Source organism: Curcuma longa, chromosome 6 (assembly GCF_044706935.1).
Source record: "Curcuma longa cultivar G26 ecotype Majalengka, Jawa Barat chromosome 6, ITB_CL_G26_1.1, whole genome shotgun sequence".
Classification (NCBI taxonomy): Eukaryota; Viridiplantae; Streptophyta; class Magnoliopsida; order Zingiberales; family Zingiberaceae; genus Curcuma; species Curcuma longa.
In genome coordinates, this window is record NC_133866.1 from 6,940,621 (window position 1) to 6,965,824 (window position 25,204).

Consider the following 25,204-nt stretch of genomic DNA (forward strand, 5'->3'; position numbering starts at 1 on the left):
TTGTATAAGTAGTGTTAAAGAACTTCTTATTGTATTTAACAAAAAACAAAACAAGTACATAGAATTGACAATTGAAATTTCATGCTGCCTAATATGAGCAATGCATAACAGCCTAATCACAAGATTATACACTTACCGAACTGGACATCGTAGTCATAGTTCAATGAAAAAGGCAAAGACAAAGCTACCAAAATAAATTTGATCTGCTGGGGCTCAAATTTGATAAAAAAAAGTGTGAACAAAACACGGTTGATTATTTATCCCCTAAATGCACCCAATGAGGAAATAGCAGAAGGCTGGTCAGCTCTTGCTCAACATTATTAGGATAGACAGAAAGTGATGGAATTGAACTCCAACCCTTGGTGAACAAAAATCTAATCTATTGGTTGGTTCATAGTCTCTTCCTCTGTAATATTGAAGAGTTTAACCATAATCTCTTAACTGCACCATCAAATAAGTAGAAGATTCAATAATTTTTGCTGATGTGGTGGTAGATGCGAACTCAGATTTTGGTTAGCCACAACAGCAAAGAGAAAAGAATTTGGATCATACTACCTGGTTAGGTAGAAGTTTACCAGTCCAAGCATGGACCAATAGACAGACTGCCAAATTTCTGGCAGTCCATAGTTTACAGCAGTAGTATTGTACCAGCAGTCCAGCACTGGGTACACTCTAAAACTGGTTGTTCATTCATTTTAACCTTTTATTTCAAGTATCTCTAGATACAGGAAGTATGGTATGGAAGTGGCACCATGCTAGTCTGATGGATTCTTGATGTCAGAATTGGACAGAAATCTTAAATGTTCATCCAAAGTGATAACTTGCATAGGACAGAATGCTGAGATGGCCTGACATGGTTTGACTCAAAATCACTTTACTCATATTAATATTTGATACCAGCACTAGCACAACAATAATGATGATGGTGCAGATGCACTGGGTGCAAATCAAAGTATGTTTCTACAACCCTAGCATACTGTGGCAGCCATAAAGAAGGAACAACATTTCAGCCATGCCACTCAGAACTTAGATCATCGCTCTAGACCTATTTGAAGTTCGTACATTGGCAAATTGAATTTAGCTCATGAATCATGATATGTGAGATTAATCTAGATCGAGTCAATAGAACCTTGGCCCATTTGCAGCTTGAACATAATTAGACTTCTGAAGAATCATCAGCTGATCACTCAAAAAGAGCTCTAATTCCTTTGAATTCCATATATAGTCCCCATGGCGTTGATAATTGTCATACAAATACCAATTTCCATGGTGCCAGTGTAAATTGTATGGGTCAATTGTGATTCATTGTTGCACATGTACCACGCAACCATCCAAAAATAGCCTTGGGAGCATTTTGAGATGAGTACCAAAAGTTTGGGATCAATCTTTAGCCGTTTATAATGAGAAAACTCAGTTCACAACCATAACTATCACTTGGATATTAGTCCATATTTCAGACTAGGATTATAATCATGTTTCTGGTACAGGAATCCAAATGTTTAACATATAAAGCAAGGTCACTCAGTGGATTACACTTCTAGTTTCTAGTCCATCCTTATCTATGGTACATAGCATTGATAGGACTGAAACAACTAAAGGTAAAACCATAAAAGTAGAACTCAGAAAAAAAGGGAATGATGTGAAGAATCAGAGAGCCTGCGGCTTTTGCAGTTGTCATATACCTGTTGCATTTGTCTTACATGAGTTGGCTGGACTCAATTTAACAGCAATAAGATTTTCACTTGGTTTCTTCTCCAAGAAGGTTATCAAGAAAAGACATATCACATACTATTGGCATTTTTCTAGAATTGGTTTATTAACTTGCATATAAATCAATGGAATCTGGGTAAAAGAGAATCATTCCATTCATATCTGTATACCTTGTATTTTCCAAGGAAACTATGGCGCTGCCCAGTTATCATCATGTCCACATCCCTGTCTAATGTAATTTTTACAGGTCTCCTCAAGACATAAGATGGCACAGAAGCTGCAGCTGCAATGAAACTAGATCTTGATTCTTTTCCTCCGAAGCCACCACCAAGGCGCTTTGTCTTGCAAACTACTTTTGAAAGTGGAAGACCCAGTACCCAAGCAACATACTCTTGGGTCATTTGAGGGGCCTACAAAATCATGAACAATAATATAGAAGCATCATAACAAATTAAAACTCCAAACTGTGCAAAGATCAAAATGTCCATATAGAATCACATTAACCCGAAAGGGTTGCATGCATCTCAATAGCAACGACAAAGGCCATGAAAAAACTGAGATCTATAAATGGCATACCAACAAGAAACCATAAATCAATCATCCATCAGCAAACTTTGCACGCCATTGATTTTCTTGCCATGAATTTGTATATTTGTGCCTTTCCATGAATTAGTAGAATTTAAAACACTGTCGATCACCAAATTTACTGTGTTAGTTTGAGTATTGTAAGATTTGTTTCATTTTAACATCAAATTACTATTTTCTTAAGATACCTTAGAGGTTTTAAGTCTCAAAATACATTTTATGAGAGCTTCAGCATCCAATTGCCAGCTATCATGTCAGCCCAAAAGATGCATCTAATTAAGTTAGAGATGGCTCCTCAACTAACAATCAACATCTTGATGCATGTTATTGAATATACCTAAACATAAAAAGAAATTGATGTTGATAAAGCAAACATTAGCAATGCTTCATAAGGATTAAGCCCTTCATTTTTTATTAAATTGATTGTTCATCAGGCTACTTTCACTTGCTAACATAGCTACACTGAGAATGTATCATATAACCGACTATAGAATATAGTAACTCGCAATGGCCACTTTTTCTCAGCAGCTGACGCCAATTAAAAAAAGAAATAGAAGTGTAGTATGACCACGAAAGCCTCAAAAGTCCAAAGGACATCAACTTACTTGTGTAGAGGAAACTATATGTACTTCATTTCCACCATCGACTGTCCAAACCAAACTGCTATTTGGTTCCAAGTAAAAGTGTTCTTGACCTCCAACTTGAACCTCCCCATCTATGACTTTGTCACATGCACCTGATTTGAAACACAATTCTACATCCCCTTTTGTCAGACATCTTCCAGTATTTGGAAAGAAATTGCAAGATTTCACAGCTTCTCTTATGGATAAGATTGCGGGCAACTCTTCATATTCAACAACAATTTTGTTTGATGCAATCTTTGCATTATCATGCGTATCAGCCACAACAATACCAATAACCTACACAAAATATGTGGACATAATTTCCAATTGAAAATGTTCTCTACTCACCATAAAGCAATAATTCAATAGTTAAAAATATGCTTGATCTTTGCATTTCAAGGAAGATTTTAACCTGCCCAACACAAGTAACAGTTTCTGATGCGAAAAGTTCCTCATCACGAATAACAGGGCCAATTTTATTGCTCCCAGGGACATCTCTATGCAAAAAAAGACCCATAAATCCAGGTGAAGACTTGGCTAAAGAATCATCAATAGATAATATCCGTGCATGAGGCTTTCTACTCAAAACTAAAGCAGCATGCAAAGTATTTGGAGGAGTTGGCACGTCATCAGCATATTCTGCCTCGCCCGTTACCTGGGTAAAGTTTGTAATTAGAAAACAGATAGAAAATATAGAATATGGTATAACTTATATTAGCTGGGGTGGGTGGACACATCATCTATATATTCTTCCTCACCTATCACATGGGAGAACTTTGTAACTAGAAAAACAATATTAGCTGCTCACTCTTAATCAAAGAGTCCAAACTCAACCTAGGTTAGTATATAGAAGCCCACAAAAAGGAGTACATCATTTGTCAAATTTTATCAAGGGAAATTTGCTGTTCATTACTATTGACAGAAATGCAGCAGTGATCTTAATTTTTATGCTTACACATACCTCTTTATTGCATCTGTATTTGTATTGTCTATTAGTGTGACTGTGCTAATATTCTAAATATCAAATCTTAGTCTATAAGTAGTGAGGTTGACAATTTCCTTAGAAAACTAGTTAGCTGCCCATCAAACTTGAACCAGTCAAACAACTTAGTACTAGCCTAATAATTTAGCAGACACGCTCACACTGATAACAGGAAAAAACATTCCTAGTTGCTATTTGCTCATATTATATGTGTTACAATGTAGAATTTAATTGAGATCTAAATGAGTTGGAGTTAAACAAAGCTTGGAATTTCATTTAGGGTTTAATTGAGTTTCCTTAGACTCAGACTGAGGTTTTGGCTGCAAAGAAAGGAGGCAACGATGTTGTGATTGAAGAGGTTTATTTGGGACCAAATATATTTGAGGTCAGATCTTTTTACTTTCCGTGTGTTTAATTAGGATTTGGTTTTGTTATCGATTGGTTTATTGTCAAAAATTGGACTCTCTTGAGGTGTGAAACTGGGGGTTGCACTTGTTAGCAGATCTGTTTAGGTCAACAATGATTGATATGTGTGACATATTCCCATTCTGGAGTTGAATTCCTTGAAACAAAGGTAGGATCTATTAACCTTAATTTTGATCTCGAGGTTTTGAAGTTTCTGATTTTGAAATATGAATAATGAATTTTATTTGGATTTTTTAGTTCTTCCCATTCACCTCATTGTTGTTGCCTTGTGATCAATGTTATAGAAGATCCATATGGTCAGTGGTTGTTTCATGATCATTTTTGAAAACAATCAAGTGGTCTAATTGTTGTCATGTGTCTTTGCTTGAGGTTGCACCAGTTGTGATGGTCAATGGTGGTGGTTGTGAGGTTAGACGTCTTATTTCTTAATCTTGGAATACAATTGTTCAAATCAATTAAAGGTGACTGAACATAGAATTGTTGATGGAGTGGCATGTGAATCTTGGTTGGAGATTATGTTGGTGTGTTGATTATGAAATGTGTCTATGATATATGTCATATTAAAGGAAATTAAGTAGTGTTTGTAAGCAATATAGAGAAATGGAAGTGGCCATATTTTGATTATCCTACTTGGCTAGTTCTATTATGATTGTTTTCTGCCATACCCCGCCCAAGTCAATCCACCAAACAGTAAATCCGGCTTGTTGCACATGACCTTTACATAAACACTGATGCCACAGCAAAGTATAACATTTCTAATATACAATCCCAGTAAGACCCAACAATTAGAACTGAATAAAAGCAAACAGTGAGACACAACGATAAGGGAATATCAACAATGCTAGTGATAATTCATATGAACAAGAAAACACATCTAAAACTATGAAGTAAAATGACAAACACAAAAATGGAAGTGCTAATTTTTTAGATGAAAATGAGAGATGAAACTTATCGAATTAATTTGGTTTATATCTAGAAGACCAACTATAGATTATTTTGACAACTAAATGTAAAATATAGAGAACATTAGAAGTGACATGATTTTAATTGACTTAGAAAAATTTTATTACTATGATGAGTTTTAAAGCTATAAAATGTGGTATGGCCCAAGTTCGAAATCTCATTCTGAGACAAAGTTTGCATCCCATCCAAAATGAGCAAGGATTTTGCTACTAAGGTGCCAAAGTGGTGGCAATGCCTAGCTAATATCAATGGCCAGGGAAGTGAGTTTGGACACATGGTGACAGGTTTTTTGCTTTCCAACATGAGCAAGGATTTAAAATTGAATTAAGCCATGAGCTAAGGTTCAACCTCATAGGAGGAGGAGGAGGAAGGATGAAGAAGAAGAAGGAAGAAGAAGAGGAGGAGGAGGAGGAGAAGAGGAGGAGGAAGGGAACCTACACAAGGTAGAGCTGTCATGGCTGAAAGTGTCATTGAGATTGCTTCCAAAAGCCTCCGTTGAAGGTTCACCAGTTGTCATCATCATGACCTATATATGGAGCGGAATGTCTAGCTTGTGTTAGGTGAGACGATACAAGATTTCAATCCATGAAATGACCAATTAAAATTGTAGAAATGGGCATTGGTATCGAGATCATTTGGTCGAAGAATGATTATTAGGAGCAAATTTATTATTATTATTTAATAAAACATATTATGGGACATTATTTTTATTGATTGAAAAATGTTATTCTATTCTCTCTCAATTCACAATAAACTTTCCCAATCGACAATGAGAGAGAATTTGTTGAGGTGTTCAGTTTAATGAGTTATGACAAAATTGAACAAATGATCCTTAAGCTCGTGGTAAATCTTAAGTTGTGGCAAAACCAAGCAATTAAAAAAAAATCTCACCCTTTCATGAATGAGTTTGCTAATAATCAAACTAACGCAAGACGGCTACATCAGTCAAGTTTTTAAAATTCATCATGATTTGACCCAATTTAAATTGATTTCATCCTTTTTCACTAACGATTTGATCACCTCTAGTTCCTTCAGAAATGATAAAATCTTCGATGCAAGGAGCAATCATATCATTTTGACTTGCTAAGTAGGTTATGCTTTCCCATTTTAACAACTGGGCTGAGTTCTTCTCCCGCCATATTAAATATACTGATGAATAAAATCTTCATGTAAAATTTTGCACAATTATACCAGTAATATCATATTAATTTTATGAAATCCAATTGATTCCATCAATTTTCAAATGAATTGTAAGTAATTGATAACTATGTAACCCATGACACTTTATGGATCAAAGTGTTGGGCAATTCATAATTATCATGCTAATGTGTAGTAGGAAACTAGAAAAAATGAAATAAAAAACTATTACTATTCAAGAGCATTCAGGAGTAGCTCCAACACCAATGTTAATTAAGAGAAACTAGTTTGAGAAGTAACACACTCAAAGACAACCAAGTGAATTTTATAGTTAGACGAGTTGAATCTAAAAAAATTAAAGGTGTGAAAGGTAGAGGATATCCAAAGCGAAACTCTAATTAACATAGTAAAAATTATTTGGAATTACTAATAATATATACTTGTATTGAGTTAAATGGAGATATAAGATCAAGTACTCGACCCTATATACTAGAACTTACACAATTGGATGATTATGATGATCATACGTCAAAAAAAAACAAACAATTTCACATTGAGGTTCTATAAAGAAGCATAGAGTAAGCATCCAAAACCAAAACAACATTAATGTGAAAAATATTTATAAAAACTTCATTGTGTACCTGTAGCTTTGACGATAGATGCATAGCAGGGAGTCCTACAGCTGTCCCATGTCTGGTCAGTTCATAACACTGAATTCCTCTAGTTAGTGGCCTATAATTTGGTTGAATGGCTGACATATCAGTTGCATTCAAACCTTTGATTAAAAATCCTTTGTGATTCATTTCATTTGTAACAAATGAAAAAAACTTAAAGAAAAAACTTGAAGTTAGGGATTTGCGAAATTCCACCATTCCTCCTGGTGCATTTTCTGTAAGAACAATGTCCTCTTGCAATATCTTCAGAGCAGCCTGCAATAAGTTATCATCCCATTTCTTTCCAATAAGATAATTCTCAGTCTTAGTTGCAATCAAGGAAACAGGAGCTACACCTCCATAAACAATAGAGGCATCAGAAACTTTCAATGTTCCATGGTCATGTTTAAGAAAAACACGCATTCCAGCATTGACAAGTGCAATGTCATCTTCTCTCCGATGTGCTTGCTTAAATTCCTTGACAAATTCCAAATGTCTGGTCCAGGGTAGGAAGATGGAGAGTAGTATTTCATCATATGTAAGATTAACTTTGCGATAAGAAAGAAAAAAATCTTTGGCAGGAATTGTTCTAACATTTCCTTTGCAGCTTATAACCTGGAAAATTGCTCCTGCAGCCATCCAAAGTGGATTCAAGTCTGAGATAGGGCTAGCAGTACAGATATTTCCGCCTACAGAAGCAACATTTTTTATCTGATTTCCAGCAAACCATTTCAGCTGCTCCAGGATTGCTTTGCATGAAGAAGTTTTATCATCAGTGTGTTCTGTTATTACCTTCCTAAGAAATTTCTGAAGTTCAGTTAGTCTTACAGAGGCACCAATTTCAAGTCCTTCCTCATTCATGCTTAATATATTAAGCTCTGACACATGTGTGACAGAGATCAAAACTTGGTATTGAAGATTCTTAAACTTTGTTTCAATTCCTACTTCAGTATTACCAATCACAAGCTTGGCATCTCGATACAAAGATTTCAAGTCCAATACTTGCTGGAGTCTAAGAGGTCTGTACCACTTAACTCCTTCGCAACCATGTAAACTAAGAGGCATAATTTTCCTTAAGAGAAGTTCTGGAGGGAAAATGAGTTCCTTTTCACTGTACAAACTTCCATCAATTCTGTTGTATAAAAAAGGGCTGTACTGCTTGCCACATGTTGAGGTTTCACTCCTGTTAGTTGTTCCTTTTCCACAGTCACATGGTTTTCCAGTTGAAGGGCAAACAAAATCACCAGACAAGTTATTCTCTGACATTGTCTTGGTATATAATAGATCATCTGTTTTCGCAAAGACACGAAAAGCATCAAGAATTGGCCTATAACCTGTGCAGCGACATAAATTTCCTGCCAGACATTCTTCAATTTTCTCTTCAGAAGGTGGCTCATTACAAGATCTTAGTAGTGCATACATAGACATGACAAATCCAGGAGTGCAAAATCCACACTGTGAACCATGCGCTTGGGATAATGATTCCTGGAGTTATATCAAACACACAAGAAATCATATAATCAGAGCAATTAGTTGAGATGAAAATGACAAAGGCAATAAGAAACTAGCAAAACTGAAACAAGTATTGCAAATAACTTACATTAAACAGAAGAAACATGGGCACTGTTGGGGGAGTAAAGAGTGGAGATTTTTGCAGAAAAATCAATCCATATCTATAAAATGTGGTCATTTCCTTCATCAGTAATTACACTATTGTCGACATCACTATCATTATTCCAAACTTCTCCTCAGATTACAGATGATGTTTGATCACACTCTCATCATGTTTCCTTTTTTCTTTAGTAAAAATTACATAAGTTGTCTTTACATTTCCTTGACAAAGACTTTGGTTGTGTTTAAGTTCGAATGACTGAGAACATCTAAAACAAGATCCACACAACAGAAATTTTCAGTCAAAAGTATCATCATCATCTTCCTCACCAATATACCAACATCTACTCTATATTGCACTTTTTCAATCTTTGAATAAGGAATTGAGATGGTCATGACGGATCTCCTACTTCATCAAGTAACAGATTCCTAGCCATAACAATACTCCACCAATCCATCATTGGATCACCCTCAGTCTAGACAAATTCAATATCAAATGGGTCTACATTATTGGACTCTTGTTCCTCCTCTGTTATGGCACTTAGTTGAAAACACATTATAATGAATGTAGAACATCTCCTCTAAGCACAATAAAAGAGACGGTTTCACAATTTCATACGAATGAGAAAGAAAGTTGACCAATTTTTTTCATAACCACTTGAAAAAATGAGAATTTGTAATGCAATCATTTCAGAATTCGAGGTTGATCTTCCATATTATAATCACCCGTCCGATAAATAAGTGAACAAAATTAAAAGTCTTTATATATGTTAACAATTACTAGTAATAAATTATTTTATATTTATCGGTATCTATTTTATATCTACTAACACAATAAAAGAATTACCAAAAGAATCATATGCCTCACAAAATAATCGACATTTGTTAATAGCCTCAACAACGAATTCTTTGTTTGACTATAGTCTTGATACTATACTTTTGAGAGCTATTAAGAAATTATGCTAAAGTATATTAGTATTGATATGTAGATTGAGATAGTAACTTAAAATAATTAAACATATATAATTATCATTAATCAATATTAAAATTTCTTTATTATTTAAAAAAATACGTACCTATCAAATAAACATTTTTCATATTTAGTTGTTCTATAGTTTAAAATTTTGAATCGTGTCAGATTTTCAATTTATAATCGGAACTATAGGGTCTCGATTCCATATCGCGTCATGCTGATACGATTTTGATTCTTTTTTAAATATAAAATATATTAATTAAAAAATAACTGTATTAATATTTGATTTTATAAATGTTTACTATTAGGTTATATTTGAAATGTTGAATATTGAATTTAAGTTTTAATATTATCTCATGAGATATTTGATACTTATTGATTAAATGTATCAATTTAAAAAATATATTTTTATAATTATTGCACATAATTAAATATTCTTAATTATAATTTTATTATAAAGGCATGAAGTGAAGGGAAGTCTTGGCTTAATAATCAAGTTGCTACTGTGTGACCTAGTGGTTATAGGTTCGAATTGTGAAAACAACCTCTTGTAATACAAGATAAGGTTGCGTACAATAAACCCTTTCTCAAAATCCTGCATTAGCAAAAGCTTTATGCACCGAGCTGCCATTTAGGCATAAAGTCCATGATCTTGCATTTACAATGGTAATAAAGATTGATTTTCGATTTCAAGTTTTATTGCAGAGGTATTAAGTTCGAGACCTTACATTTATAATGGCCATGAAGATTGATCATCAATTTCGATCTTTAGATATATTTTGATAATTTTAAGGATTAATTATGGTACATTTATTTGTAATTTTTATTTTTTTGTATTTTGAAAATATGTAAAAGTAGTGGCTAAATTTTCTATTGTATAGTAAAAAAATAAAGGAATGATGATTGATATATATATATATATATATATGATAATTCTTAGAGATAACTTTAATTTTTTATCTCTATTGACATCACAAAAGTTAGAACATACAAAATCTATAAATAATAGATTTTATCTTACTTAAAAATTTTATTTTAAATAATTTATTAAAAAATAAGTAATTAATTAAGTTAAATTAAACTAGTATTTTAAAAATTAATATTAAGTAAAAGTCAATTTAAGGTTAATTCGAGTCTAGACATGGTGATTAGGATCAAGTTTAAATTGAATTGCACTAAATTCATTTTGATCGGTTTAAATTAAACTAAATTTATATGTAGAATAATTTAGTTCAGTCGTAATAGTATTGAAAATTATATTATATTTAATTTTCTTTTCTATCTTTCCTAGCAATATATCCCCGTCCCCTCTATCTTTGAAGAGGTAGTTTTCCTAGCGTGTTTGTCCATGTAAATGGGTGAAGGAGGGAAAGAAATTAATAGAAGAAAAGAAACTTCATTCTTAAAAAAAAATTCCATGCGTTTAAGGAGGAGAAAAATAAGAAAATAAATTAATAAAACTTAAGAGAGAAAAGAATTAATGGTTTAAAAAATATAACCAAGAAATTAATAGTTCAATAAAATAAAGAAAAAAAAGAATGCCGCCGCAAACCGTTTTACTCCTTATATATCATAACTTAAAACTTGAATTCTATATTATCATTGTCTTCTCTTCTATCCATTTTGTCTCCTGCAAATATAAAATATTAATTTTTTCGTAATCATTATATCTACTACCTTCATTGTTGTATCAATAAGCAGTCCTATATTCCATGTTCCAAATCTAAGACGATCCATATTCCTATAATGTTTGTTCTTATCCAACCTACGGTATGAGAACATTTGTATATTTAACACTACACTAAACACGAGTTCTCATGAAGATGTAACGGTCCTTTCCAAGCATCATAGTCAAACCCTGCAACATGTTTCTTCCAAATAACAACCTAATATTAGCACAATAATTTGATAGATCTATTCATAAAACATTCACTTATGTTTGATGTTGACTAACAACATAATGCAACCTTAACCATTTTCATCCTGCTTAGGACTGACATTGGCGGTTTTTGACTAAATACCAAAACAATAATAAAATAATCCCTATGAAAAAGCAACCAATCAATTAACTGATCTTATTTTCAGACAAAACAAAGCTATAATGAGGAGAAACAAAGACTTCTACATAAAACAAAATAAATAATTCCTAAGAAAACGTTACACAATCCTCTAATTGATCTTATTTTCACACAATATAAATTAAGCATTGAAGAGAAAAACAGTACCTGGATGGGGTGCAAGCTTCGTCTACTATCTGCAATTCCTTCAACTGTTATTACGTGCATACCTTCAACAGAATATAACGGAGCCAAACATGCATTTATAGCATAGTGCCTATACAAGTCATACTATGAGAAATTAACTTTACAATAACTGTGAGTTTCATGACATTAAACAGAACAGGAATTTGTAAGAAAACACGCTATACAACAAAGTGTACCAAATCCCTTCATAAATAAATCCATAATTTAGCCAACAATAAAAGCAATCAATGTCACACCACATAAGCATTTTGCATCTTGAGCTTAGTGAAATTCAAGATATTCAAAAAACCACCCGTATCAAACAAAAAATTTATCAATAAAAGTAGTTATGCTAATCAGAAAATTTACTCACTTTGATTTCCTTGACCATTCATCAAAACAAGAAATCATTACTGTGCAAGCTCCACAACCACCTTCACCGCATCCAAGTTTTGTTCCTGTTAGACCAATATCTACATCCAAAAAAAATGAAGTTGTCATTTTGTTTACAATCATAAAGATATATTGAAGAACTGTACAACATCAAACTTTCAACAAGAAAATCAAACAAAGATTCAAGAAGCTGGTGGTTGAAACACGGAAATGATATCACAAAGATAACTCCATTAACATGATTTAATTAGAGAATAATTAAGAACCCAATCACTGGCTATGCTGCCTATACCATACAGCCTGCATTGAACTTATTAGGAAGTTTATATACCCTAGGATATTTCTTATTTTGTATAAAAGTTTCCTTAAAACCACCAATGTCAGTTCCAACTCAAGATGAAAAAGATTGAGGGTTGCATTGAGTTGTCAGCCAGCATCAAATACAGGTAAATATTCTAGTAATGGATCCATCAAACTATTGTGTTAATGATAGATTGTACCCTGTAGGAATGTGTTGTAGGGTCTGACTACAATGTCTCACCAAGGGCCGCTATATCTCCATGAGAACTTGAGTGTAATATTAAATGTACATTATTTCTCACATCATATGTTAGATAAGAACAAACATTCTAGGAATACCGATTGTCTTAGATTTGGGACATGGAACATAAGAATGCTCACTAATAAAACAATAGAGGTAGTAGATACGATAATTAAAAAAAAGAATTAATATTTTATGTTTATAGGAGATAAAATGAGTACAAGAGAAGGAAAAAATGATAAAAACTTAGATTTTAAGTTATGGTACACAAGGAATAAAACAAGAAATGAAGTTTATATTATTGTAGCTAGTTCGTTAAAAGATAAAGTAATAGGGGTAGTTAGGAAGGGGATAAGATTATAATTCTCAAGATGAAAGAAACCATCAATGTAATTAGTATATATGCACCACAAGTAAGATTAGATGAAGACACCAAATAAAAGTTTTGGGAAGACCTAGATGAGGTAGTACAAAAAATTCAACAAAACAAAATGATTTTAATAGGAGGAGAACTAAATGACACGTAAGAGTAAGAAATGAGAAATATGATGGATGTATGATTTTGGAATAAAAAGGAAACTCTATATTGGATTTTGTAATGATATATAAACTTATAATAGCTAATACATTTTTTTGTTACATTTAAAAATAGGAACAATAAAATAAATAGCAAATTAATTTTATATCCAACATAAGTTAATAGTATTAGATATACACCTCAAGCATAATATTAATAGAAGAAAAAAAAGTGCACGACTCTTAGAATCAAGTTGTGGAAGTTAAAGGATGAGAAGCTGTTATCATAAAGTACTTTTAAAATTTAAAGGAAAATTCTTCAAAACGACAATTAGACCTGCTAACTTATATAAAGTTGAATGTTGGACTATAAACCTAAGTACAAGAGCAAAAGATGAGAGTTGCAGAGATGAAAATGTTAAGATGGATGTGTGGACATATAAGAATGGAAGAGTAAAAAATGAGAATATTAGACAGAAAGTCAAGGTTGCTCCTATTGAGGGAAATTCCAAGAGACGCATTTAAGATCGCAAGGTTATGTACTTAGACAACTAATAAATATTCCAATTAAATGATGTGAACTATGACAAATACACATATTAAATGAAGAAGAGGAAGACCAAAAGAAAACGTAATTAACAAAATAAAATAGGATAAATTTTATTTAAGGATAGTGTTAAATTTGAGAGGTGTCCTAAGGCAATCGCTTTACGGTTATACTATTTATTAGATAAATAGCAATTTACTATTTGAGTGCACATTCTATATGTGTTTGATTGGATCTTAAACTCAAATATTGAATGTCCGCAGTACGATTCATAACATGAGAGAATTTGTGATTGGATCACAACTCGTGAGCTTCTCTACATGTGCAATTATGAATGTATTGAAATTATCCCTAGTCGAGGAATTGATAAGGACGGACGTCATCGATTCTGTTGAGACTAGCACGATTAAACTCCTTGGTTAGCCAAGCAACCGATCTTACTGCTGAAGACATTTGATGTTGAGAGTTAAACGTGAATGTTGGTTAAAGGTAATTAGTTCATTGGAGTGACCTACCTTGACACTTCATATGGTTCAATACAAATGTCAATGAAGATTTCAATGCAGCTTAAGTGCGAGTTTCCTTTGACTTGCGGTATTTAAGTCACTTTGGTCATGGAGACTTATACTTTGATATCTTAAGCAAGCATCTCTGAGGAGGTGTAGATCCGGTGTTAATTTAAGGGGTGTCCTATGGCAATCACCTTACGGTTATACTATTTATTGGATAAATAGCAATTCACTATTTGAGTACACATTCCATATATGTTTGATTGGATTTTAAACTCAAATACTGAATGTCCGCAATACGATTCATAGCGTGAGAGAATTTATAATTAAATCACAACTACTGAGCATCTCTACATGTGTAATTATAAACGTATTGAAATTATCCCTAGTCGAGGAATTGATGAGAGCGGACGTCATCGATTCTGTTGAGACTAGCACGTTTTGGATTCCTTGGTTAGCCAAACAACTGATCTCACTGCTGTCGACATTAGATGTTGAGAGTTAAACGTAGATGCTGGTTAAAGGTAACTAGTTCATTGGAGTGACCTGCTTTGAGACTTCATATGGTTCGATATATATATATCAATGAAGATCTCAGTGCAGCTTAAGTGCGAGCTTTCTTTGACTTGCGGTATTCAAGTCACCTTGATCACGGAGGCTTATACTTTGACATCTTAAGCAAGTATCTCCGAGGAGGTATGGACCCGAGATGATTGGGTAGAAGACGAAGTGCCCGAAGGTGTTTGAATAGCCCATAAGGATTCATCGCTCCTTGAAAAAGGAGACGTATACCTTGCGGCCGCTTGTCAGGATTGTTACTAAAAGTCTTTGGTCAAAGCATTACATATCAAGAGTACGGTACTCTTGGATACGTATATAAGTAACTTGAATCCACAAGACAAGAAAACAGTTTGGACTAGGTGTGACATAGTCAGCCTAGTGGGGATCGACACATAGACCATGTCCTGAACCAAGCGGGTATAAGACGGTGAAAGGAACGAGACATGATTCAGTTTAGCTGCTAAAGGGTTTAGAAACTGTTCTGGAATCAATCGTTGATTTTTCGGTCAATTGGGGATCATGATGTACTACTAGGTGTCATCATGATCGTTTCATAATTAATTGTTAATTACGGACGACCAACATAATCGGGAACCTATTGGGTCACACGCATTACAAGTTCTCTAAAGGACTTAAACGAGTTTGAGAATTGAATTCTCAGAACGAGAGAAATAAAGTCTGGTTGGACCAGACCAAGAACAATATGATGAAATCCGTCTTACGAAGACGAAACGAATGAAACTGATTTCGTTTAAATCAGAGTTTGTTTGGTTAGTGAACCAATTATTTTAATTTTGAATCGAATTGAACCAACTTGATTTAGTTCACGATGGAAGAGATTTTGGCAAAACGGAAGAGATGAGTAGATTCGTCTTGCGAAGATGAATCAAACAAAACTGATTTGGATCAAATCGGAATTCGTTTGGTTAGTGAACCGAGCGAACCAAGTTTGAATCTGATTTACTATAGTAACATAGTTTGGTTCAGTTCCAGTTCAACCCACTATGCAAACCCTAAAATCCGGTTCACCCATCCAAACCCTCCGCCGCACTGTGCATCCTCTAAAAACCCTTAATCGCGATTTTGGGTTGGGGCTTCTTCTGAGCGCGCGATGAAACAGAGGAACTTCCCCTTCTTCTGAATCGGGCGGCGCTGGAGATTTAGGTCTAGATGGCGGCTTCCCGAAAGGGGTGGTGACAAGCGGCGAGGATGTAAACCCTAGCTCCAGCGGAAGGGATTGTTTTCTTCCTCGCGAGCTCAGTCCTGCTTGATGTTGCCGCGACGGCGTCCTTCGTTTCAGCCGTTTTCTCCCTGTGTGCGAGCGCCGCCGACCGTGTGGGAGACGAAGGATGAAACCCTAGCTCCGGCGCTGCTTTCCTCTGGCCGATCGCGTGATCCTGCTCTGACGGTGGTTGCCTGTGCTCCGGTTGATCGCGCGCCCTTGCTCTGATGCTAGCAACCTCTGCTCCGGCCGCGCGAGGAGGAGAGCCAGAGACTTGAATGGCGCCGCTTCCTTTAAGCTCCGGAAACCCTAAAGCCGTCCATGGAGATCAAACCCTAGGAACAGAGAATCCATGATGATCGCGTTTGCTGATCAGCCACGTGGAAGAGGAAAAGACAGGCTTCTTCCTTTTGTGCTGACTGTGATTGTAGTATATTAGGTTCTTCCTCTTTATGATTGTGCTTGCTGTTAAAACGAAACAACCGTCGTCGGAGAGACTCGTATCGTCAGCCAAAGGTGCGAGTGTCGCAATCCTTAGTTTCCCGATTGCGCCGTTACCTGCCCCTCTCTCCCGAGTACTATGGGCATCGTTGTAACTTGTTGTCCTGTTTCTTTTGTTCAGTTGCGGTTAATCAAGACATCGGTCGTCTGACGATCGTTTGTCAACTTTCCGACAACTTATGAAGTTTTCAGAAATTATTTCATCTTAATCGAAAGCGTTTTAACTATTTGTCCGTTATTGGCAGTCAATGGTTGATCACCACAAACTGTATCGAAAATATGGATTCTCGGTGATAGTTAGAAAGCTCTAGAACGATCACGACAAACGTTGTTGCCTGATTTTGGAATAAGATTTCTTTCGATTCAATCGTCATCGATCATCGGTTAGTACCGAAGACGATGACGCGATTCATAACTTCCGAAGTCGTCCAGACGGGAGTTTGGCGTGGATCACCAGTAGAGGTGGGATTCCGATGAGGATCGCTCGATAGATACCAATACCGCTCGAACGTCATTGGAAAGGTACGTGCAGAATTGAGTTTTTTGTAAATTTTAATTGTGCATTTAGAATAATTTTATTCTATAAAATTTTAATTTCCTGCTATGTCTTGTACTTGTTATTACCTGTTATTCATACGTGTGTTGTTTAATAATTAGTTGTAATTATTTGTTATATTTCTGTTGCGCATGTTTATGAAACGTGTAGACATGCATATTGCACCGGAACAATCCCAACACTCGGGTATAAGATAAAGTGCCCAAAGGTGTTTGAATAGCCCGCAGAGGATTTACTTCTCTTTGAAAAAAAGAGACGTATACCTTGCGGTCATTTGTCAGGATTGCTATTAAAAGTTTTTGGCCAAAACATTACATGTCAAGAGTACGGTATTCTTGAATACGTATACAAGTAACTTGAATCCACATGACAAGAAAGCAGCTTAGGCTAGGTGTGACATAGTCAGCCTAATGGGGACCAACACATAAATCATGTCCTGAACTAAGCGGGTATAAAACGTTGAAAGGAATGAGACACATTTAATTAAAACTACTGAAAGGTTTAGAAGATGTTCTGAAATCAATCGTTAATTTTTCGATTAATTGGGAATCATGATGTACTACTATGTGTCACTTATGATTGTTTCGTAATTAATGGTTAACGACGGATGACCAACATAATCGAGAACCTATTAGGTCACACGCACTAAAAGTTCTTCGAAGGACTTAAAACGAGTTTAAGAATTGGATTCTCAGAACGAGAGAGATAAAAGTTTGGTTGGACCAGACAAAGGACTGATGGAATTCGTCTTACGAAGACGAAATGAACGAAATTGATTTTGTTCAAATCAGACGTCGTTTGGTTAGTGAACCAAATAATTTGATTTTGAACTAAAGTTGAACCAACTCAGTTTGGCTTATGATGTAAGACATTTTGGTAGAATGGAAGAGATGAGGAACTTCGTTAAACAAAACTGGTTTAGGTCAAATCGAAGGTTGTTTAGTTAGTGAACCAAGTGATTTAGTTTTAAATCCGATTTGCTACTGTAACCGGTTCGGGTTACTACAGTAAACTCTAAAATTAGTTTGTTACAGTACAAACCAAATCCAACCACCGGTTCAAACAAAACCTTGTTCGCAATCGCCCTTCTCCCTGCTGCGACAAAAATAGAGAAGGGTGATCGCGAATAGGGCTTTTCCCTGCGTCGAGCACCTGTTCTTCTCCCACCTCGTGATGCGCCGCTATCAACAGCTCGTCGTTCGCCGGGAAGGAAGAGGTCTCAGTGCGGCGCCGTCCCTCTCGAAGAATCACGACCTGTCTTATCTGTTTAGGGTCAACCGGAGAAACAAGAAGCGCTAGGAAACCAGAGGATCGCGATTGCTGGTTGCTAGCCTTCTTCTTCTTCTCCCAAGCACTGGAATCGCTGGTCGAGCCCTCCTCCGTGTGATAGCTGTAGGGCGCTCTCCTTTGTTCCTTCTGTTCCGGCCGCATGGGAGTGGAGGAGAAAACACAACCGCCCTTCTCTTCTCAGTTCCACCATTGCCACCGGTAGAATTTTGCCCGAGCCTCGCTGGTCCAATTTCCTTCCTCCCAGTGGCACCCTTGTTTCAGCCGTGTGACACCCTTGTTTCAGTCGTGTGGGTGTGGGAGAGGAAAAGAGAGACTCTGTTTCGGCCGTGTAAGAGAGGTAGAGTCAATGCCTATTTTGATTTCTTCTCAGAGCAAGTTGTGTAATTGTTATCAGAATAACAGTTAAATTGTTATAGGGGTTTTCCGTCGGAATTTACTGTCTAATCGTCAGAAATTATTTCTGATCATCGGATAGATTATCCGGCGGTTACCGATCAACTCTAGTCGTCTAATGATCCTCCGTCATTCTCTCGAAAGTTTACAAAGCTTTCAGAGAATTGTTCCATCATCACCGGAAAGAGTTTTCGATTGTTTGTCCGTTATCGGCGATCAAAGGTTGACCATCAAAAACTACATCGGGAATACGATTTCCAGTGATAGTTAGGAAGCTCCAGAACGATTACGACAAACGTTGTGTGGTTTCCGGAATAAAACTTCTTTCGATTCGATCGTCATCGATCATCGACTAGTATCGAAGACGATGACGTAACTCGTGACTTTCAAAGTGGATAGAGCCTAATGGTATAGGAGGATCTATATAGCCAACTCATCTTAGTGGGATAAGGTTTGATTGTTGTTGTGTAAAAGTTTCCTTATATTCTAGGGTAGTCCATATATAGTAATATACAAATACTTTAGAAATACAACAAAGTATAGAGATTTCTTCCACTGTTTTTTGTCATGTTACAAATGAATTTTAGTTGATTCCATAAAGATCTCATATTTGCCAAACTTTTAAGGCTTCTTAAATTGATTATAGATTTTTTGTTTGTTTGTTTCCATGTTCCTCTGTATTTCTGTTTGACCAGGTACTGGGTATTTATTCCCAAGAGAAGACTTAACAATTGTCCTTGGTCATTGCAACAATGAATCAAGCAGAGACAATTATACTCAGTCATCAAATACGAGTGAACAATATGTCTTCAACTGCAGTGATATGGTTGGAGATGCAGAGGGCTTGGCTTTTTTCCGTATTATTGTTAAGTTTTTCTTTTGTCATGCTTTGGTTGGGAAATGCTTCTCAGCCTTATCCTAGAAACTCATCACAAGAGAAGAAACAAAAGAAGACAGCAAGCTATGTTGAAACCTGAAATTAGCACTATCAAATAGGACCAAAGGGCATTGAGAAAGAGACCAAATGGTGTGAGCTTTATGCATCAAAAGGATTCGAGAGAAACAACAACAAAAAATGGATATGTTATAGTGTCTACACCTCAAAAAAAAACCACTATAAGAGACAGCAAAGAATAAAGCTATATATATACTGCCTGAATCAATATGGTGAATTCCCCAAAGAGCAAACTTTACATTAATTTTTCCTAAGATAAAGTTGCGCAAATAAAAGAGGAAATTGCATACCTCTTAGGTACTGAAGAAGGGTGAGGTGCGCCAACCCATCGGGCAGCACCCTGCGGACCCCGTTGACGTAGACGATAGCCTCCGTTGACCATGCTCCCTTAGCGACCACCTCCTCTGCCTTGGTGAGGGAGCCCATCTTTCGACTCTCGATCCCCTTGCCTCCACCAATCCAACCTTCGCGTACTAGAACTGATTTCAAAATCCGAGAAAACCCCAAGCGAGAGCGAAGCGCCTCAGTCCCGCGTTCCACCGCTGTTCCAGGGGATGAATACGAGAAATATAGCACAGTTAGTTTTTAAATCTAATATATATATATATATATATATATATATATATATATATAATATGGCATATTAAATTTAAGAAATATATAGTTAACATATAGTTAACAAAGTATACTTAATATATATGCCATATATATATATATATATATGGCATAAATATATATATATAGTATAGCACAGTTAGTTTTTAATCTATATATATATATATATATATATATATATATTATACTATATGTTAACATATATGTTAAGAAATATATAGTTAACATATAGTTAACAAAGTATACTTAATATATATGCCATATATATATAGTTAACTATATATATATATGGCATATTAAATATATAATATATAATATATATATATATATATATATATATATATATATATATATATATATATATATATATATATATATATATGGCATATATATTAAGTATACTTTGTTAACTATATGTTAAGTATATATTTCTTAAATTTAATATACCATATTATATATATATATAGTTAACTATATATATATATATGGCATATATATTAAGTATACTTTGTTAACTATATGTTAACTATATATTTCTTAAATTTAATATGTCATATTATAAATATATATATATATATATATATATATATATATATATATATATATATATATATATATATATATATATATATATATATATGGCACATTTAGCTTTAAGAAATATATACTTAGTATAGTTAACAAAGTATACTTGATATATATATATATATATATATGTTCGCTACAAATAAAATAAACGAATCTAGTACTTAGTTTAATTTTTAGAATTGTGATTCAAAGGAAAGAAATCGTGGAGTTAAAATAATTCATTCAGAACACCTTTTAAAAGATTACGTGCTACTATTGAGTCGAATAAATCTTTTTCGAATAAAAACTCAGATGTTTGTGAACCCTTGGATGTATACTTTGTTAGCTATACTAAGTATATATTTCTTAAATCTAATATGTCGTATAATGTATATATATATATGGCATATTAGATTATATATATATGGCATATTAGATTTATGAATATGACATATTATATTATATATATATATATATATATATAAACTATACTAAGTATATATTTCTTAAATCTAATATGCCATATATAATATATATATATATATATATATTATAATATATAATAGTTAACACTTTAATTATTAAACTTGCAAAAATTATACTTAGTTTATAAAAAGAATATTTCATTAAAACGCATAAAGTTATATTATATTCATGTATATAATCTTGCAATTTAATGATTATATAAATATCCTCATACTTCAAATTATTATTAGCGTGCCCTTTATTTTGTATGTGAGAAAGTAAAATGATAGAGATGTTGAAAAAATTTAAAAAAAAACTCTGAGGGGTAAATTAAAATATTTTCAAAATACAGCATCTGTTTTATTTTTGGATCACTACAAAAAAACAGGTATTTTGCGACGAACTTTTGGGACGAAAAAATTTCGTCGCCAATTAGCAACGAAATTTGGGACAAATCCACATTTCGTTGCTAATTTGCAACAAATTTTGCGACGAATCCAATATTAGTCGCTAATTTAGCAACTCAATCAATTCGTTGCTGAGTTCGTTGCAAAAAAATAAATCGTCGCTAAATTAGTCGCAATTTGGCAACGAACCGGATATTCGTCGCCAAATTGGCGACGAAAATCTTGTTCGTCGCCAAAACGGCGACGAATATGATTGTTCGTCGCCAATTTGGCGACGAAAATCCGGTTCGTTGCCAAATTGGCGACGACAATCCTGTTCGTCGCCAATTTTGTTGAAAATCGTCGCCAATTTTGTGATGAAAATCGTGTTCGTCAATTTCAATTTTGGCGACGAAATTTGATTGTTCGTCGCCAAATTTGCAACAAATGCTGGATTCGTCCCAAAATTAGGGACGAATTCTGGATTCGTCCCAAAATTAGGGACGAATCCATAATTCGTCGCGAAATTTTGGGACGAATTCTGGATTCGTCCCTAATTTTGGGACGAATTCTAGATTCGTCCTTAATTTTGGGACGAATTCTCGATTCGTCCCTAATTTTGGGATGAATTCTCGATTCGTCCCTAATTTTGGGACGAATTTAGGGACGAATCTAGAATTCGTCGCAAAAATTAGGGACGAATTCCAGATTCGTCCCAATTTGGCAGTTAGGGACAAATGCTATAATTTAGCGACCGAACGCGCGTTCGGTCGCTAAATTAGCGACCGAACCGGCATTCGGTCGCTAAATTAGCGACCGAATTCCAGTCGGTCGCTAAATTAGCGACCGAACTCCGATTCGGTCGCTAAATTATAATTTAAAAAATTGATTTATAGGGATGAAATTTTGGGACGAATTCTGGATTCGTCCCTAATTTTGGGACGAATTCTGGATTCGTCCCTAATTTTGGGACGAATTCTAGATTCGTCCCTAATTTTGGGACGAATTTAGGGATGAATCTAGAATTCGTCGCAAAAATTAGGGACGAATTCCAGATTCGTCCCAATTTGGCAGTTAGGGACAAATGCTATAATTTTGCTATAATTTAGCGACCGAACTCCGATTCGGTCGCTAAATTATAATTTAAAAAATTGGTTTATAGGGATGAAATTTTGCGACGAACGGAGAATTCATCGCCAATTTGGCGACGAAACTCGCTGTTCGTCGCCAAATTGGCGACGAAACTCGATGTTCGTCGCCAATTCAGCTCCTTGCCCAATTGGCGACGAAATACAAATTCGTCGCCAAATTTTGCGACGAAATTTGCAACGAAACCGAGTTTCGTCCCCAAATTTCCCCGATTCCCGCTCCTTGCCCATAATTTTGACAAAACTTGGCGACGAAATCTTGTTTCGTTGCCAAATCGGCGACGAAATTCCGTTTCGTCGCAAAATTGCAACGAATTCTGCGACGAATCCGTTTCGTCGCTAAAATTTTCACTTAAACCCTAGATCTGGCCCGATTCCCACTTACCGATTTTCTCTTCCCCTCCTTTCTCTCGCGCGATCTGTTCTCGCTGCCGCCGGAAACAGCCAAAAATCAGCCACAGCTTCTCTCCTTTCTTCAACGAAGGTAGCTCCAAGCTAGGTAACCTATTTCCCCCCTTCTCTTCCTTCTCCATCGCGCTGCTCGACGCCGCATAGGTTGAGGAAGCGACGCCTGCCGACCGCGGCGGCTACTGGCCGCTGGCAGCGAGGCCAGGCTGCGGGTGCCGGTGGTCGCAGCGGCTGGTGGCCGCGCCGGCTGGTGGCCCGATTCCCACTTATCGATTTTCTCTTCCCCTCCTTTCTCTCGCGCGATCTGTTCACGCTGCCGCCGAAAACAGCCGAAAATCAGCCACAGCTTCTCTCCTTTCTTCAACGAAGGTAGCTCCAAGCTAGGTAAGCGATTTCCCCCCTTCTATTCCTTCTCCATCGCGCTGCTCGACGCCGCATAGGTTGAGGAAGCGACGCTTGCCGACCGCGACGGCTGCTGGTCGCTGGCAGCGAGGCGCAGGCCGCGAGCTCCGGCCTGCCTTCTCCATCGCGACGCCTGCCTTCTCCATCACGCTGCTTTACCAGGTTTTCAATTTTTAGGCAATCCCATTTTTTGTTAATAGTTAATTTCTTTTTTAAGTACTGATGAAAATCTTTGTTTTTCTATGATTTTAATAAATGGAAGATAACCAGGGTATTTCTTTGACATGATTTTTTCGCTGTTACTACTTGACAGAAGAGGCAAGTGCTTCCTAGGAGTTCGAGCTCGAGGCCGCGGTCTCTAGTCGATCGGGTCATGCAGCCCCAGCAGCTCGTCAATCAGGTCGGTTGCTAGCATCCCTTTCCTTTGGTTTCTCTTTTTTTTGTATTGGATAAGTAGATCATATGTCTTCTTTTCCAAAGTCAAAATGAACAATCTATACATTAAAAACATGAGCTTGAGGTTTGCTTGAGATTTCGGAAAGTTTGGATTCTCAAGTACAATTCGAACTATCTATTCAATTCAGATTGATCATTCTCATTCAATTCAGTTTGGAAACCATTTTATTTATTATTGTAGACAAGTGGTTATTTAATGTGAATGAAACTCGTTTGATTTCATAGTGAAATAATACCTCAGTTCTCCTGCTCATGTTCATGTTCATGTTTGATTTCTGTTGCAACTTTAGCACCTGACAGTTCATTTAACAACTACCTCAGTTCTCTGTGATTAATAGCCTCTTTTAAATGTTTGTAGATAGCTGGTGCTTCACTTTTTGACATTTTGTTGTCGAAATACAATTCAGTGACTTGCTTAAAACTTGCATGTGGAATGACGGTGTTTGTACAACCTGTTCTGGTAAATCTTTGAGTGCTTCACTTTGGTAATTATTCTTATTCTTATTTTGTCTCAGTGCCGTTGGGGATGCTTGCGTGGCGATCGGTGAATGGGTCCACAATTCTCAAGTAGAGACCTCACTTAGCAGCAGTCTCTGGAGAACAAAATCTGACTCCTCTCCCTTTAATAGGGAGAGGCTGTGCGTTGTCCAAGGAGTGCAGGTGGTGCACTCGTGGGTGCAAGTGGGCGGTTACATAAACTGCTAACATCTCCCACTCGTCCAAGTGAAGCCACAAAGGCAAATGGTCACAAAGACCATTAAGAGGTATCTAGTCACGTAGACTAAATATAACCGGAATGCACAGTCACATAGACTGTAAGAACAACCAATTCATACATAGGAAAATGGTTCGTGCGACAGCAAGCAC

At 35.6% G+C, this 25,204-nt stretch overlaps 1 protein-coding gene across 2 annotated transcripts in view; it reads right to left on the bottom strand.

The window, feature by feature from the left end:
• The window catches only part of LOC141830624 (xanthine dehydrogenase-like), a 157,532-nt gene that overhangs the window by 93,176 nt on the left and 39,152 nt on the right, over positions 1–25,204 (bottom strand). Inside the window, exons 1-7 of one of the 2 annotated variants that reach the window (XM_074718029.1) lie at positions 20,181–20,421; positions 12,280–12,379; positions 11,889–11,997; positions 7,068–8,564; positions 3,331–3,573; positions 2,901–3,215; positions 1,881–2,120 (exon numbers count right to left, since the gene is read on the bottom strand). In XM_074718029.1, coding sequence (XP_074574130.1) covers positions 1,881–2,120; positions 2,901–3,215; positions 3,331–3,573; positions 7,068–8,564; positions 11,889–11,997; positions 12,280–12,379; positions 20,181–20,316 — 2,640 coding nt within the window. In that variant the 5' untranslated portion in view covers positions 20,317–20,421. Of the gene's footprint in view, positions 1–1,880; positions 2,121–2,900; positions 3,216–3,330; positions 3,574–7,067; positions 8,565–11,888; positions 11,998–12,279; positions 12,380–20,180; positions 20,422–25,204 lie in introns of those variants that run through there. The other variant, XM_074718030.1, reaches the window with a different exon arrangement.